Genomic DNA, 19,539 nt, shown 5'->3' on the forward strand with positions numbered 1-19,539 from the left:
CAGCTACAGCACATATCTTTGAACTATGAGGGAAATCGGATCGAACACTGTTAGAACATGCATATGCTCCACACAGAAAAACCAACTGGTCCAGTCAGGGACTCGAACCAGCGACCTTCTTGCTGTGAAGCGACAGTGCTAACCATTGAGCCATCGTGTCGCCAAATAAAAAAAATTATAATAAAGCAATAGTGTACTTAAATGTGTATGCATTTTACATTAATATACAATATATAATCACAGAGGATGTCAGTATGATATGCTTAGTGGTTGCTAAAAGAGACGATTATTGAACATGTCATTGCATTGATTAAAAAAAAATCTGTTACTATAATTGAAAATACGCGCTTTGCTTCTGATATTGAGGTTTTATGAGAAATAAAATTAGTTCCTTACTTTTAATTAATTCCAGGCAATTAAGTTAATGACACCTAAAGGTTAACGACCAGATCAGGGAGCTTGATTTTGGTTGGGTTAGAAAGCAGAGAGTGATTGACGTCGACGTGAATGTTTGTGGCGCATAACCGATTAGGATTGCGCGCGCGTGCATGTCTCTTTAGTCATGCCAGTGTTGCCGAGCATTTCAGGTGGTCCAGGAGATGGCGATGTAAGCCCTGAAGCAGACACAAGAGAGGCTGTACGGATGACTTAGTGGCTTTTCCTAACAGAAGCAGAGGTGACAACATCTCCAACATTTCGCTGCTTGCTCCACATCTCCACAGACACGCGCGCGACTCCAATTTCTCCTCGCGAATTGAAGGTTTCGGAGCTCAGTGGACGCGGGGAGAAGGTAAACATGTGAACTTCTGGAAGGTCGAATGATGAGGCTGATGGAGATATGATCATGCTTGAATCATAACCAGTGTCTCATTGATGCAAAGTTGAGTCGCAAACGGCGGAGATGCCGAGCCGGTGCTCTTCTGTGAGAGGAGGGTTTAATCAGGGTCATTTTTCCGCCCCTTTAATGCAAGTGTCCATGGAGGACGGGTCTTTCAGGAGGACATTTCCATCGGAAGTCCTTCACGGACACCTCGCAGTGGCTTCTGTGAAAAATGCGCGGCGCTTGGGTCGCCAGTAACACGGTTATTTACAATGATGGGACCGCGCAGTCAGTCTCAGGCAGGTGAGCACATCATGTCATGTCACGGATGACTAATTCCGCGTTTTTGCCGCTTTGTTAAGTACTTTTTTACATTTATCATAGTGCTTTGAGGACATGGCATTGCTTTTGGTCTCAGGTAATTGTATGCATGTATAGTATGTGTGTGTGTGTAGGTACTAAACGCCTATTTAGAAGGAAATTTTCAGAGAGAAGAAAGGTTGTAGATTAGGACAAATGCTACATTTGATATGACCACGAACAGAACAGATTATAATTATTTAATGTAAGTGTCTGATGACAGACTTGAAGAATCTATTTTTTTTTATGTTTTTCATTTTTTATTAACCTTCATTTACTATATTAAACAATACAGTACATATTGTTAGTGTTGTTGTTGTTTTCTGTAGGTCTGTGTGAATATGTTACTTATCGTAATATGTTTTAATATGCAGTTGCTATGTTTATTTACATTATCATCGTCAGTACTGTTTGTTTTTGTTGTTGTTTTACATTTCATATGTAATTATTTTTAAATAGAGCTGAAAAAAACATTTTATTTTCATTACCAATTCCATTATAGTAGTAGTAGTACTTCTTTTACATTTACCATAGTGCATTGTGAACATGGCTTTGCTTTGGGGTATGAATGTATAGTATGTGTGTGTGTAGCTATTTAGAAACATTTTTTTTAGACAATAGAAAGGTGCTGTAGATATAGACAAATACTAAATTTTTATGACCTCCAACTGCACAGATTAAAATTATTTTATGTAAGTGTCTGATAACAAACATGAAAAATCTATTTTTATGTTTTTATTATTTTTTATTGATCTTTTTCATTTACCGGAGCAAACAATACAGTACCGATTATTATTGTTGTCTTGTTTTCTGTAGGTCTGTGTGACTTTTTCTTTATCTTTTGTATGTTTCATTAAGGAGTTGCTCTGTAAAAGTAGGGATGGACACCCACAAACATTGCATTACCAATGCCAGTGTACTGTATGTTGCTGTGTTAATATTATTGTTTTCTATAATTGTTATTTGTTTCACATTTTACATGTAATTATCTTTAAATAGAGCTAAAAAACATTTAATTTTCATTACCAATTTCACTATAGTAGAAGTAGTAGTACTTCTTTTACATTTACCATAATGCTTTGTGAATATAGCTTTGCTTTTGGTAACAGGTAATAGTATGACTGTATAGTTTGTGTGTGTGGCTACTGTGTATATTTACAAAATAATTTTTAGAAAGAAACATGATTTAGACAAATGCTATATTTTTATGACCTCTAACGGTACATATTAAAATTATTTTACTTAAGTGTCTGATAACAGACATGAAGATTTTTCATGTTTTATTATGTTTTGTTAATCCTATTCCTTTACTAGAGCTAACAATACATTGCAGATGGCTGTTGTTGTTTTTTTCTTTAGGTCTGTGTGACTTTTTCTTTATCTTATGTTTTAATAGGCAGTTGGTACTGTATGTTAAAGTAGGGATGGAAATGGACATATTGTATTTACATCACCAATGCCACTATATTATAATTATTATTATTATTATTATTATTATTATTATTATTATTATTATTATTATTATTATTATTATTATTATTATTAATAATAATAATAATAATATTATTAATGCTGTTGTTGTTAATATTATGTTTTTCTATTATTATTTTAAATATTTGTTTCAGGTTTTTTATAGTAATTACCTTTTAAATAGAGCTGAATTATCATAACCGATATCACTATATTATTATTATTATTATTATTATTATTATCATTATTATTATTATTATTATTATTATTATTATTATTATTATGATTCATGCTGTTGTTGTTAATGTTGGTAATATTGTTTTTTATTATTCTTTTTCATTTTCTGTATTCTTTTTTTATATTATTGTATACACTTTTTATATTAAATGATCATTACCAATACCATTATTATTATTGAAATTATTACTGAAATTATTATTATTATTATTATTATTATCACTGTTATTGTTGTTGTTGTTTTGCTAGTACAGATTACTAAATTAATTAGCTAATTAAATTAATTGTTGCTTGTTTGGTGGCTCTAGCTTCAAATGCTGCAATTTTTTTTTCTAGACATTTTATGCATTACCAGTGACTGATTCAGTGGGAATATTAGTAACAAATATTAAACAGATTGTCAAGTTAATAATGCTATGATAAGATATATTTCTACACGATTAAGCTCTGTTTAAATAATTGAATATATATTTTTGTGATTTATTATGTACTGTTGTCAAGCATAGTCAGATGTATTATTTATTTATTTATTTATTCATTTATTTTCTTTTGACTTGTCCCTGGTTAATCAGGGGTCACCGCAGCAGAATGAACTGTCCTTATTTATTTATCTATTTAACCAGTTAGGTTAGATGTCACCACATGAAGTGCAGTGTTATTTTATTAATTGAAATCTGTTTGTCTATATCCTTTTATCCTGTTATTTTAGATTTTTTTTTCTTCTTTTTTTATGCCTTTTTAGGAACACCCTTTTTGAAAACACTTTTTACCAGAGTTATTTATTTGCGTCTAAGTATTGTACAACCCTTGAGCATAGGCACATTTTAGTCCGCTCTCTACTTCATTGTACCCCTTGGCCAAGCGAATCACCCTCCACCCACTCGTCAGCGATTTGCACACTAATGCAGTCGCTCACTACTGTCATTACACACTCACGTCTCGCTCAGAGCGCTAATAGAAAGCACACAGGGAACATTCTAGATGATAGTTTTCACACTGTACAAAATGCGACAAGAATGACCTAAAAGGTGAACATCAGTCTGTGGTTTGTAGTTCCTCAAGGGTATAATTATAGCAAAGGATACTAGCTGTGAGATGCCTTGTTATTGGTTAACTGTTGTAGATAGAGGCTGTTTCTCAGATTAGAAGTTATTTGTACGGTTATAGGACACATAAATGAGCCTAAAGTAATGAATTCGTGCTGTAAGCCTAGTTTAAGGTTTTCTTCATGCAGACTTGACTGTAGGGATCAGTATTAATCCTTCTTTTTTCTCTCCGTATTGTCAGAGCCAAGCATGACTCCGCCACGACGCTCTTCCACTGCTGCTGACAGGTAAACTAAACCTTACAAACAGAGACTTTAAAATTATGCAAGTATGAATATGCAAATTGTGTCCACAGTCCAACAAGTTCTTAAAGGGATAGTTCATCATTTTACAGCACAGGCTCATTGTGGATACGTACCACTGTATACATTTGTGGACAGCACGAATTATGTAGCCAGAGCTACGTAGGGCTGCATTTCATCTTTAAAATGAACTAGGGGTATGGACCTACACTGGTCTCACGGTTGGGTCGGTTACGATTATTATGCCATTGATTCAGCTGATCCATTACCGACAGCGACACAATGGAGAAAACTCGCCTGCAGAAACGCTCGTGTCTGGATCCACAAGTAACGTTATTGTTGTAACAGCCGAGAGAGGAGATAGAATGTTACCTCGCAAACACACCAGCAGGTCAGAGGGGCCACAGCGAAAGAGAGAAAGAGAGAGTTCACTGCTTTTATTTTTTCCTAGCTGATTATTATTGAACCGGTACCGAATTGTTCGCATCTGCACCACAGTGCATCGAGAAGACAAATAATTTTGACCCCCCCCTAAAACCAACGCGATGGCGCCTCCCTGTGGACATTTTTCCTGCTGTTTTCAGTTTGTCCAGTTGCTCGCTGTGTACATTAGCGGACTTGAAATGCAAAGAGGAGTTGACCGCAACGACGGGTTTGAGTCCAGCAAATAAAGGTTCCAGATAGCAGGTAAAACAAAAACAAAAAGCCAAAAAATCTAATAAACAAGTAAATAACAGGGTGAAAATGTGGTAAGATCTAAAAACGTGGTAAAAATTAGGCGGCCGCGAGGGCTTTTCTTTTTATGGATTGCTTTTGAAAACACTGTCAGTTTGGTTTAGGGTAGGCGGTAGGTGAATCAGTCGGTGCTTTTGAAAACACTATCGGTTGGGTTCAAGGAAGGGAGTGGGTGTGGAGACCGTCAGTCAGACAGTCAGTCAGTCAGTCGACAGCTGCCTCTGATGGATTCACGAAAACAAACAATTGCTAATAAACGTACCTCCTGGAATGTCGTATGCACTGTCCAGCAATGTACGCAGGGGAATGCATCAATAATGAGCTTGGGTTGTCATTTTATCACCCTCCTCCAACTATTCCAGACTTAATTGAGTTTCTCCTTCCGTCGACCACAAAAGAAGATATTTTGAAGAATGTTGGGTATCCATTGACTTCCATCTTTTTTTTTTTCTTGCTATGGATGTCAACGGCTACTGGACTAAATTTATCTCTTTAAATAATGGGTTTTAATGAATGTAAATATATTTTGTATGCCAGAATCAAATATGATTTTTTTTTTCCGATCTGTGCAGACAATAAAGACAATAAAGTAAATAAACACACCCCTTTTTTTATAAGTATAATTTTCTTGAAATAATTTTTTTTCAACCTATTGTTAAAAAGTTGATTTTTGCCATTTTTAATCCTTTCCACAGTTCTTGATGTGCAGTGGTTGGAAATTTAAGCCACAGTTTTGTATATATTTAGTGTCAGAATTAGTCCATTCAATCACAAAAAATGGGAAAAGCCATTACTTAGATCATTATAATATGACATATTTAATAATGAAATAAAATAATTATAGTATATTATTTAAGTAAATTTTAAGCCATCTCTCAGCCACCTGCAACATCACTAAGGCCCATTAGTGGGCCGCGGCCCACCGGTTGAGAATCCCTGGTCTACAGAACAAACCCTTGTTACACAATGACTTGCCTAGTTAACCTATTTGACCTAGTTAAGCCTTCAAATGTCACTTTAAGATGAATACTGTTGTCTTAAAAAATATATAGTCAAATATTATTTACTGTCATTATGACAAAGATAAAATAAATCTGTTATACGAAATTAGTTATTAAAACTGTTATGTTTAGAAATGCGTTGACAAAAATTAGATGAACAGAAATTGGGAGGGGGAAAAGGGGGTTCATAATTCCGACTTCAACTCTACATGTGTGATGAAAGTTACATGATTGTATTTCCTCCACAGGTTGCCTACGGAGACCGTTCAGAGAAATAACAGCAGTAATACTGGTGTTATTCTGGATATTTCCACGCTGAAATTGGCAGATGTGGACTCTGAGGTCCCTCCTCTACCTCCACGATACCGCTTTCGAGATCTGCTGCTTGGGGATCAGTCATTTCAGAACGATGACAGGTAAATTCATAACGCGTGTCCTCAGCGACTCGCTCTTTGACAATTCATAAAGCATTCATAAGGTCCACTCGTACACTGGCACTGCAAGTCTACTTATAGGGTTTTATGGCATTGCTTTTTAATTAAGAGTTGAATAATTAAGATTAGGACACTATAACATGCATAACTGGGATTTTCAATGTGGAATCTGACGCTACCTGATCTGACTCCAAGATTGTGTAAAGTGGCAAAGAAGGCATGGAGTGTGTGTCGGTTTATGTGGAGCTGTCCTTCACTGTGGTGCTGAAGTTAAACAGAGGCTGAAGAAAAGCCTGCAAATGTTTCTTCTTCCGTCTTGCTCAGTGACTCAACGCTTTGTGATGGATTCAAGGCCGTGACATACAGTACATTCAAGAGCGCCTGGCCATTGTAACGTATTTAAATAGCTGTGAGCTGTTGTCTGTGATCATGCGTAAAGGAAGAAAACATATAAAAATGCAGAGGTGAAATTCAGGCAAACCTTTATGTTTTCAAGAAAACTTTCTCATCCTTGGGCTTTGAGTGGGATTTCAGTTGCTTTGAGTGCTTCTTACACAAGAACTCATTTATTTCTGCGTCATTTAGCTAGCAGAGATATCCTGTCACTCTCGGTCTGCTGTTTTCCTTATTGTCACTATTTCAGCATTCACTATTTCTGCATGGGATGACTGTATTTCAAATAATGGGTTGTGCTGTCAGTTTGGGGAACTCCCTTTCAAAAGAATACAAACTAATATTTTAATATACGGTTGAAGTAAGAGTTATTAGCCCCCTGAATATCTTTCCTAATTTTAGTTTAATGGAAAGAAGATTTTTCTAAACATATTAGTTTTAATAACTCATTTCTAATCACTGATTTCTGATCTTTACCATAATGACAGTACATAATATTTGACTATATATTTTTCAAGATACTTGTATTTAGCTTAAAGTGACATTTAAAGGGCCATGAAATCCCTCCCCCTTGTTTAGGTGGGAGTGTCGAGTGGTGAAAGAGGGATGGGTTTGCATAAAAAATGGGAGTTTCGATTCGAGCTGATGGCTGCATTTGTAGTCCGTTGCAATCTGCGTGTTTACCAGTGATCTGCAGCCATTCGATTGCTGGTGATCATAACGCACTGTATGTCTATATCACAGGTGTCAAACTCAGCTCCAAAAGGGCTTCAGCTCTGCACAGTTTAGTTCCAACCCTAATTAAACACACCTGATCAAACTAATTGAGTCCTTCAGGCTTGTTTGAATCCTACAGGTAAGTGTGTTGGAGCAGGAACTAAACTGTGCAGGGCTTTGGCCCTCCAGGAATTGAGTTTGACACCCCTGGTCTATATGTTATATGTTGTATTGTAATAAATAAAAATAAATAAAATATAGATTTAAAAATAATAAATCAATTTATTTGTAATAACAGAAAGAAATCAAAATTTTCACAAAAATTAATATAGTTATACAACCCCAAATTTTTTACGGGACGCCCATGCATATTTCAACAAGATAATGCAAAATCACAATCTGCACACTGCACAGTCCTGGCTGCGGAGGAAGAGGATACAGGTATTTGACTGGCCTGCCTGCAGTCCTGACCTGTCTTCAATAGACAATTAGTAGTGCATTTTAAAGCGCAAAATGCAACATTGAAGACCTCATACTGTTGCCCACTTTAAGACTTGTTTGCAGGAAGAATGCAACACAATCCGCTTGTTCAGTGGTGATGTGTTAGTGACATACGTAATACTGTTTCCGGGTACAAGCCGCCACTCATTTAAATTGACAAAATACTAGTTTATGACCACTTTTTATTCATATCACACATTAAAGTGAGTTTTATATAAAGTCATAGTGTATACAACAATCTCTGGGCTTGCTGCATCAGAAATATCAACATTTTAACAATTTATAAAAAATGTATCACTTTCTGGCTATCGGATATTAGGCATGGATGTATATATTGCGATCATGATTTTCGAAAGTATTGCAGCGCTTTGTAAACGTTTATTATTAGCATTTGATGAGTCTCCCCATTCAGGTTCATAGGGCGCTTGGACCCGGAAGCCGCTTTGCGTGACGTCACACTTAACAGACGGATTGCACCTGAAACACTTTATCAACTAGTGTCCCTAAACGTCTTTTATGTGTTGTGAAAAGGAATGGCAACAATACAAAGTAGTCATTTTTTTATTTACCGTTCCAACTTTTTTTGATTGGAAAACGTGTTTATTTTGGGGGAAAAAAAATAAATAAATTAAAAAAAAAAAAAAAAAAAAAAAAAAATATATATATATATATATATGTATATATATATATATGTATATATATATATATATATATATATATATATATATATATATATATATATATATATATATATATATATATATATATATATATATATCTTGAGGAATAATAAATAATGTTTGTTGTATTGTCTGCAATGAAATAGAAGTCAAATTAAATTTAGAAATTACTACTTTCTTTTTTTATTTTCCATACTGTTCCAACTTTTTTTGATTTGGGGTTATCATATTAAAATTTTTTTGCAAAATGTTAAATAATAACTGATTTTTGAGTTCCATTGACATAATTTCTACATTGTACTTTAAAAACAACAACATTTCACCATATTATTTTTGTTCTCTGTTATCATGTTAGGATGTACAGCGCAAATTAATGATCTGTTTGTTTGTTTGTTTTTAAATCCACCTGCTTTCCTTTTTGTGTTATTTGCCCTTTTTATGGCACATCTTGATGATTCCAAGCAGGCAGTGGCATTGTGAGATTTACTTGCTCTGTTTATTTGCCTTGCAATGCAAGTTTCGCACACTATATTTCGAGTCTCTGTGGCAGGTTGTAAGTGGTCCATACATCTCAGGGGAAACCTCTAACCTTCAAACTTTTTTCCCTTTTCAAGTTTGTCATTTTCAGGCCAGGCCAGGCCAATTTAGCAAGGACACTGCATTATTTATCTTCACACTCGGTTTTAACTGTGACTGGAGCTTTTTTAGAGATGAAGCACACCGAAAGAAAGCAATATCCTGCTGTAATCACAGGCTTATTCCATCATTGACAGCTTCTATCACTAACAGCACATATCAGCATTGTATTATTGTGCTGCGGACACACTAGAGTTTGAGCTTGCGAATCTCTGTTGTGAAAAGGGGTGGGATTTAACGAGATGATTAGACATTAAAAAAGTGAGCACTTGGTCCATATTTGAAATTTTTGTACAGAGAGGTAATGTTTTGATCTTCAATTGGTCTCGATGTGATTTCGCAGGTCAGAGTTCACCAAACTTGAACTTTTCGACGCAGCAAACTTGCATGAGCATGAGCTTGCATTTCCAGTCTGTTGCATTCGCATGTGTATGAATGGAAGTCTACGGGGCGAATGAATGGAAGTCTATGCAGTGTGGCCGCAGTTTTAGCCCTTTTGAATTGTGAAGAACAATTGGAAAGTTAATTCTTACTGTAGGAAAATGTATTACAGTTTTTATTTTTACTGTGACTGTTGTCTGATGTGATCTTATGCTGTGTTCACACCAGACGTGGAATGAGCAGATAAATCACACTATTCGCGTGTAAATAGACGCGTGAACATTCGAGTTTACTCGCTTCATTCGTGCGTCAAATCCGCTTAACTCGCAAATCAAAAAAGCTTCATTCGCGTGTCAATTTTGCTTCATTCGCGCGTCTATATCCGCTTCATTCGCGCGTCTATATCCGCTTCATTCGTGCGTCAATATCCGCTTCATTCGTGCGTCAAATCTGCTTCATTCGCGCATCAAATCCGCTTCGTTCGCGCGTCAAAAAAACACTTCATTCGCGCGTCAAATCCGCTTCATTCGCGCATCAAATCCGCTTCATTCACACGTCAAAAAACGCTTCATTCGCGCGTCAACTCCGCTTCATTCGCGCGTCAAATCCGCTTCATTCGCGCATCAAATCCGCTTCATTCCCACGTCAAAAAACGCTTCATTCGCGCGTCAAGTTCGCTTCATTTGCGCGTCAAATCCGATTCATTCGCGCGTCAAAATCTGCTTCACTCGCGCATCAAATCCGCTTCATGCGCTTCTCAAATCCTTTTCATTTGTTCGTCAAATCCACCTTATGCGTGTGATAAAATCCACTTAATTCGCGCGTCAAATCTGCTTCATTCGCGCGTCAAATCTGCTTCATTCGCGCGTCAAATCAGCTTCATTCGCACGTCAATATTAACTTCATTTGTGCATCAATATTAGGTTCATTCGCGCATCAAATCCGCTTCATTCGTGCGTCAAATCCGTTTAATTCTCGCGTCAAAATCTGCTTCATTCGTGCGTCAAATCCGCTTCATTCGCGCGTCAAAATCCGCTTCATCCGCACGTCAAAATCCGTTTCAGGGTTTTGTAAAAATCATAAATGTAAATATAGTCATACATTTTTTTATATAATTTAATTTAATTTAATTTAATTTAATTTTTATTTTATTTTATTTTATTTTATTTTATTTTATTTTATTTTATTTTATTTTATGCAGATTATTTGAATAACTCATGCCATTTTTATTTGGTAATTACCATGTAATAATGGTCACACTAAAATCTTTTATCCTGTAGTTTAGTTTATGGCTGAGCAGTTTGATGCTGATCTCCTTTTTTCATTAGAGCTTGTGTTTCTATTTGTGTGTGTGTGTGTGTGTGTGTGTGTGTGTGTGTGTGTGTGTGTGTGTGTGTGTGTGTGAGAGTCAAAGGCTAATGCTTTATCGTGGTGTGAAATCGGGAATCTTCCCATGCCGCTGTCATTTCAATTATGATATTGTGTAGGGGAGTGTGTTTGTGTGTGTTTTAGGCATTAATAAATTATGTGTGTGTGTGTGATTTCTAAGTCCTGTGATTATCTCTAAGGTTACCCAGAGGTCCTTTCCCCCTGATTATTTCGCCTCTCTTTTGGTTTCATCACTTTTCCTTCCACTTCAGTTTCTGTCCATCCCGTTTTCATTGCTTATGTGCGTTTATATATTCACCCATATACTGTGTGGGAGTTGAAGTGGACTGAGGACATTCTTTCATGCCAAAATGACAGTACAGAAGCATTAACAGCAGCAAATGTACTGCGGCATTCTGATCTAAACAATCCAATGTGTTAATAATAATAATGATGATGATGATGATGATGATGTGTGTGTTTTAATCATATCTCAGCTTCTCTCCTAGTTTTTCTCCTAGCCACTTTTTTGATATTGGACTTTAAGTAGGCCTGTCTCAATAATCAATAAATTGAATTATCATGCAATACTTGTAGATGACCTCAATAATTTTTGCCGTTGCAATATACACTCAATGGCCACTTTATTAGGTACACCTTACTAGTAGTGGGTTGGACCCCCTTTTGCCTTAAGCACTGCCTTAATCCTTCTTGGTGTAGATTCAAAAAAGTGCTGGAAACATTCCTCAAAGATTTTGGTCCATATTGACGTGATAACATCACGCAGTTGCTGCAGATTTGTCAGCTGCACATCCATGATGTGAATCTCCCGTTACACCACATGCCAAAGGTGTCTCTATTGGATTGAGAACTGGTGACCGTGTAGGCCATTTGAGTACAAGTCATTGTCATGTTTAAGAAACCAGTCTGAGAGGATTCGCACTTTATGACACGGCGCATTATCCTGCTGGAAGTAGCCATCAGAAGATGAGTAAACTGTAATATTTTTATTAAAAATTTTTCACTGAATATATTTTTTGATGCATTAAAAAACAGTATTAGTAAACTTCATATTCATTAAAATAAGTGTTTGGTCAACTAACATCTTTAGGAAGATTATAAGAAGATTATACATTTAAATTCAAATGAGTTATTGCAAAATATATATAATATATATGTTACTCACCGGTCCTACTGCACCCAACCTGTGCTGAGCAGGGATCGAACCGGCGATTCTGTGTAGGGGAGTTGGTTGCTCTAACAAGGAGGCTAAAGACAATGGCTTTAAGCGTCTAAAGTTTACCTGCATAGCACTTCCCTAGCTGGCCTCTGTTACATATATAAATCTACATAATATACAGTTGAAGGCAGAATAATCAGCCCCCCCTTTGATTTATTTCTTTTTTTCTTTTAAAACGTTTTCTAAATGATGTTTAACGGAGCAAGGACATTTTCACAGTATGTCCGATAATATTTTGTCTTCTGGAGAAAGTCTTTGTTTTATTTCGGCTAGAATAAAAGCAGTTTTTATTTTTTAAAAGTCATTTTAGGGTCCAAATTATTAGCCCCTTCAAGCTATATTTTTTCGACTGTCTACAGAACGACTGTCTACACTGTTATATAGAAGCGTCTTGAAAAATATCTAGTCAAATTTACTGTAATCATGGCAAAGATGAAGTAAACCGGTTATTAGAAATTAGTTATTAAAACTACTATGTTTAAAAATGTGCTGAAAAAAATCTTCTCTCCGTTAAACCGAAATTAATAATTCAGGGGGGCTAATAATTCTGACTTCAACTCTATATAAACTACAAAATTTCTACTGAATTTTACAGTTTTTTTATGGTTTTCTTGATATTTCATGTTTATTCATTTGTTTCATATTTTTCTTCAACATATTAATTTTGGGTGTACTAATTTTTGGACTTTGGATTCTTAAGTAGGGCTGGTCGATATGGTAAGAATGCAGTCTCGATGAATTATTTTCCATATTGAACAATAACAATATGTATTTCGATATCAGTTGTTAATTCTTTCAGATTTAAAAGAGTATTTAAAAGGGTTTCTGCAGCTTTCAAAAAGTCAAATTTAAGACTTTTTAAGACCTCTCTAAGACCATGAAGAATGAAATTTCAGATTTATAAAAAGCTAAACGCTAAAATATTTTTTTTTTAATTGGCCAGAAGGAAAAAAAATCAAATTAGTTGTTTCCTCCCCACATATTTGAAATAATGTGTCAAACTCAGCAGACCTAAGCTGTACGTTCTTTTCAACATAACTCTTTAAAAGCTAAATGCACAACAGACTGTTGTAAACGGTTTTGAGATGTACTGTTGGTAATTGGATGTGTGTTGGATGAATTAGGTAGCTTCACATAAACAAAGGGAAATTAAGACCCGTTTAAAATTATTTAAGACCTACAAAACAATATTGCAGTAAATTGAAGACTTTTTACATTTTATTTTTGAAATTTAAAACATTTTAAGGCTTGTTAAGACCCCGCAGATACCTTGGTATCCCAACAATGACTGAAGCCACAAATTAGAGGGTCGTTTATAGCATATCCTATTTTTGGCAGCCGAAGATTTGGTGCATCTCTAATAACAACGCACTTCTTGATTCCCAGTGTTGCACATTTCTGCTGTGTGATTGGCTCTTAGATCAATATAGAGTAAAAAAGTCTAGAGCTTATCATTGCTATTGACATAAATTTTATTGTGATTCGATATAATATCGTTTATAGGCCCAGCCCTACTCTTAAGTTTGTTTGTTTTTTTGTTAGATTAGTTTCAGTTTTGGCTTTGCTACTGACTAATCTAATGTGCATACAGTATGCACAAATATATTATCGTAAAGCATCCTATATAGAAAACATTAATTAAAAATAGAGATCAGTGAGGGGTGTACTCATTTATACTGGCCACTGTATTGCTGTATATTTCTAGCATAAAGTCAATAATCTTATAGCGATGATGCAATGAGTCTGGAGGCTGCGAAATGACGTCAATATGACTGCATGAGTGTGGAGGTGTTTTTGCTGTGTGCTAATCTGAGAAGGAAAGGTGAGGGAGCTTTAGGGCCGTTCTTCAGCTGTTTTCTCCTGTGATGCAGTCTAGACTAAAGGCCAAAGTAGCCTCTGCATCACGGCGAGTGGGCGACTGCCATTTATTGTCAGAATATCCACCTTTGCTAAAACTACCTGCTGCGCTGAGCTGCATTCACTGAAGTTCTTGCTCACATAAATCATGTTTTTAACTTTGTATGCCCAGAATGTTCTCATAAGTGTAAATGTGCTCATTTTATGTCAGTAGGATGAAGGAACTGTATGCATATTGAGTAGTAGCTTTTGTCATTGGTTGTATTTTATCTTTTTGTTCAATAAGCAACTATTTATTTTGTAAAGGTCAAGAAAAGAACGTAACAGCTTTGACAAACTTGTCTATTCACATGATTAAAAACAAACATGGCACAGGTGTGCAGCATAATAAGTTACTATGGCAACAAGCTAGTGATTAGAACAAAATAAACAACTAAAACAGGAAACAAAATCACAACAACAACAGAATGAAGTCTTCAACTGAAAAACTAATGAAAATGTAAACTCATTATGTCAATAATAAGACAAATATGACAACTTTGACAAACTGGTTTATTGAAAATAAACATTGAAATGATAGAAAAAACATGGCACAGGTGTGCAACATAATTAGTTACTATGGAAACAAACTGATTATAACAAACCCTTCTGAAAAATCCAACTTAAACCAGCCTAGGCTGGTTGGCTGGTTTTAGCTGGTTGACCAGGCTGGTTTTAGAGGGGTTTTGGCCATTTCCAGGCTGGTTTCCAGCCATTTCCAGCCTTGTCTTAGCTGGTCAGGCTGGAAAATGACCAGCCAAAACCAGGTAAAACCAGCTTGACCAGCCTGGTTTAAGCTGGACATAGCTGGTTGTGGCTGGACTCCCAGCTTGGCTAGGCTGGACAAGCTGGTTTTAGCTGGTCATGTCCCAGCCTGACCAGCTAAGACCAGGCTGGAAATGGCTGGAAACCAGCCTGGAAGTGGCCAAAACCCCTCTAAAACCAGCCTGGTCGACCAGCTAAAACCAGCCAACCAGCCTAGGCTGGTTTAAGCTGGATTTTTCAGCAGGGAAATAAACAACTAAAGTTTTGAAGTGTCTATTCACATGATAGAAAAAAAAACAAGGCACAGGTGTGCAGCATAAGTGAAGTTTATTTATAAACTAATTTCGAGAGGATCACATGGTTTTGATTGCTTGCAGCTGGTCCAGCATTATTCAATTTATGATTAACCAATCAGACAATTCCTAAGCCACTATAAACACTTTAAGTTCCATGTAACAGCCATATTCATTTTTAAGAATACCCCCTTCCACCCTAACTCCTCCTCCTTTCATAGATGGGTAGCACGGTACCCCAGTGGTTGGCACTGTTGCTCTACAGCAAGAACGTCACTAGTTTTAGTCCTTATCAAGCCAGTCGACGTTTCTGTACGGAGTTTACACATTCTCCCCGTGCGCACGTGGGTTTCCCCCGGGTTCCCTGGTTTCCCCCCACCATCCAAAATATTAAACATTTTTTGTTAAGCTAGAAACTATTTATTTTTTTGAATGTCAAAAAAAGAACGTAATAGCTTTGACAAACTTATTCTGCCTTTTCGAACTGAATACCATGAATATGCATGATGTTAAAAAGCAACTTACTGTTTCTCTTTTAGTTGCTAGTGTTTATCAAATATGAATTTCCATTTCTAAACTCTAAACTATACATTAGGAATACATTTTTATGCATTTTTTTTTCATTTTGTGTTTAAATAGATACAATTGACAATCCAAAAATGTGGTAATTGAATATTTAAACATTATGTGTGTGTGTGTGTGTGTGTGTGTGTGTGTGTGTGTGTGTGTGTGTGTGTGTGTGTGTGTGTGTGTGTGTGTGTGTGTGTGTATATATACAGACACTAAGCCTTAGACACTAAGCTGAAGGAAAATGAATGAATGGATATTCCAGTTTACAAAATACACAGGTGTTTTCAAACTCTTTGAAAGAAAATAGACCACATGGTATATGTACCATTTAAATGCATAACCTGCATTGTTTTTTATTTTATTTATTTTCCCCCAACTTTTAACCTCGAAACCATTATTTACAATTTCATCTGAAAACTTAATCATAATGGCCACATACATTTTGATTAACAAATAGATTTTAGCCATCCAATACCTGTCAAAACCATAAGCAATCGTTTGCTGTTAATGCAATAATCAGTGTATTTTTTTCCCAAAGGATCCAATCTGATTTGTTGACGCTTCCCTTTCCCAAATAAAAGATTGTAGCAGTGCTGCAAATGAGACCTCTGGCTTGACAATTAAATTAGCCGACATTGTTGAAGCCCTGGCTGTCGAATGTGATAAGCTGTTTTAATGAAGGTATAGTGAAAGCGAGAGAACGCGTGTGAAGAGATGTCTGCGAGGTGAGCCAGAAGAGCTATTCAATGGAGGTGGAGATTTCAATCCCCTCATTACAGCTTGAGTGATTTCCACATCACCAGAAAATAAGGCTGCTTTCTTTTAATCTCATTTTATATTGCAGTATCATATTACACAGTGCCAACAGGTGATTTTATATAGACTCGATAATCTTGTTTTCTGTGGCACACATCAAGTTAGAACCATGAACAACGATGCTTCAGTAAGCCTCTTTGATGCGTTGTTCAGTAGTACACACATAAAGATTGACGAATAGGGATGTAACAGTATCAGAATTTTACGGTACGGTAATACCTCGGTATGAATGGCACGGTACGGTATTTATTGAATCATTTACAGGAAAAACAAAACTAATGAAAATACTAAAAAAAAGTGCCAAAAGTGTCAATGACATACAAATCAGCCATCTATCTGTAAGCTTTGAAACTGGAACTTCAATTTTTTTTAATTTTAATAACAAAAAATATTAAACCATATAAAAAAAATAAAGTTTCAATTTAGTATTGTTGAAAACTCATCACATTCAACATTTAATCACTCACTCACTTAGATAGAGATGGGTTTTAAGGAAAAGGATCATATGACTATAATCTGGTAAAAGCTGGGATCTCTGGCCATGTCACCTGCAACAGAAAAAAAACCCTCTCATTTGGGACTGAGGTTTCTGGGACAGAGATATGACTTGGCCCAGGTTGACAGCAGTGGGTAACGTTGTGCATTGTCTTTTCACCACTTGAGAGGACAAGCCATGAGTGAGATAGAGGTCTCTTTGTGGTACAAGTCAATGTCTGCATCAATCTGAACAGTGTGCTGTATTCTGCAGTCCCCATGACTGTTATTAGTCGTATTCCCCGAATTATTTCACCAGTCTGGCAGTGCCTGCATACTGTTTTTTTCTTTGTCTGTCACCTTTTCTTCTTTCTCGTATCTTTTTGGAGAGAAACCGAAATGCTTCCACACATCCGATTTAAAACCCGCTTTAGGTTCGATCATCTCCAGCTCTTTTTCATCCCAGCTACTAGCAGCACACTCCATTTCCGCATTACTGGATCTGTAGCGACAACAGACCGCAAAGGATGATGGCCACGCCTGGGCTGATGGGAATTGTAGTTTCCGCTACCTCCCGTTTGCTTCATTCGCCTGAGCAAATTTTCTCAGAAGACCTATAGTATCGAGTCATGCGACTACGGTAATATTGAAAAAAATTGCTATAGTGGTATGACGGTATTTACAATACCGTTACATCCCTACTGACGAGCGCTGAGCACCCGCAAATTTTTCTTCGATCACAGCCTGTTCTGTTGGTGAGCTTGTTAACTTCCAAATCGGGCTCAAATCAGGCTTCAAATCCTGTACTGTGAACTAGACTTAAACAACGCATCAAAGAGGCTCGCTGACACGTTGCTGACACCTCACAGTTTGAAATCCAATATCCAGCATGCTGAATATTCCAGAGCAGTCAGCCGACTCGTCCCCACGTGCGGTCAGATGTAGTGACGAGCTGCAGCCAATGAGAGCATATCAGCATGAGCTGAGAATTCCATATAATAGCCATTTTCATTTTAAAGAATCCTCCCTTTCACCCCAACTCTTCCTTTCCTAGATTGCACAGCAAGAACGTCACTGGTTATAGTCCTTACCAAGCCAGTCGACGTTTCAGTACGGAGTTTACACTTTTTCCTCGTGCGCATGTGGGCTTCCCCGGGTTCCCTGGTTTCCCCCCACCATCCGAAATTATGCAACTTAAGTTAATTGACTAATGCAAATCAGTATCATAGACATGCTTCTAGTAAGTAGTTATCTCTTAGGAGCAATCACTATCTGTTCATCAGCTGGGGAGTTCTCGAGATCTACCTGAGCTCAAACTCCCCTCTCGCCTTGCAAAGCTCTGGGCTCTCTCCCTGGACAGCATGACAAACAAACTAATATAAATGTACATTAATTATGTCAATAATATGACAAACTCTTTTATTCACATGATAGAAAAAACAAGGTACAGGTGTGCAGCATAATGAGTTACTATTGAAACAAATTAGTGGTTAGAACTATATAAACAGCAAACATAAACACAAGAACAACATAAGGCAGTTTTTAACAAAAAAAAACTGTTAATAAAATGTACTTTTGTCAAAAATATGAGAAAAGTATGCATATTAAGTCGTAGCTTTTGTTATTGGCCATTCACACGAGCTGAATGGCCGTGTGCCCAGGAGCTCAATGTAGTAATTGCAAAGTTGTAACAATATTATTACAATGCTATTACAATGCAGTAATTAAAGATTATAACAATGTTATTACAATGCTATTACATTATAGTAATTGCAATGTAATAACAATGTAATTACAGTGCTATAACAATGTAGTCATTACAATGTTATAACAATATAATTACAGGACTATATCAACGTAGTAACTACAATTCTGTAGCAGAGTACTGTGGTAATTGCAGTGCTATATTTACAGTGATATATCAATGTAGTATTTACAATTCTTTAACAATGTAGTAATTAGAAAAATATAACAATATTACAATGTAGTAATTACAAAAATATAACAATGTTAGTACAATGCATTTACGCTATGAAAATGTAGTAATTACAGTTCTTACAATGTAATTACAATGCTATAACAATGTTGTAATTACAATGTTACTACAATGTTATTACAATGCTATTCCAATATAGTAAATTAAGTTATAACAATGTTATTACAATGCCATTTTAATTTAGTAATTACAATGTTATTACAATGCTATTTCAGTGTAGTAATTGCAGTGTAGTAATTGTTTGAAAAACCAAATACAGTTAGAAAAAAAACATTTACATTCATAAATATTATCTTGAGTGTAATTGGATACAAGATAAAAGCTTGTAATTAAATATTACATCACTGATGTATTTACAATTTTATAACAATGTAAAATATTATTAAATTGGGATTATAATAACAATGT

General features: G+C 35.9%; 1 protein-coding gene across 22 annotated transcripts in view; it reads left to right on the forward strand.

The window, feature by feature from the left end:
• Positions 1–650: 650 nt before the first annotated feature.
• Positions 651–19,539, forward strand: part of kcnt1b (potassium sodium-activated channel subfamily T member 1b) — a 163,973-nt gene continuing 145,084 nt past the window's right edge. For all 22 annotated transcript variants that reach the window (XR_015491916.1, XM_087254322.1, XM_087254334.1 and 19 more), the window contains exons 1-3: positions 651–1,123; positions 4,175–4,220; positions 6,220–6,387. Coding sequence is in view for 21 of the 22 variants with exons in the window: in XM_087254322.1 (XP_087110448.1) it covers positions 1,093–1,123; positions 4,175–4,220; positions 6,220–6,387 (245 nt within the window). In the remaining variant the exon portion in view is untranslated. The remainder of the gene's footprint in view (positions 1,124–4,174; positions 4,221–6,219; positions 6,388–19,539) is intronic.

The sequence above is a fragment of the Danio rerio genome, chromosome 5 (assembly GCF_052040795.2).
Source record: "Danio rerio strain M-AB ecotype USA chromosome 5, GRCz13ab, whole genome shotgun sequence".
NCBI classification, from domain to species: Eukaryota; Metazoa; Chordata; class Actinopteri; order Cypriniformes; family Danionidae; genus Danio; species Danio rerio.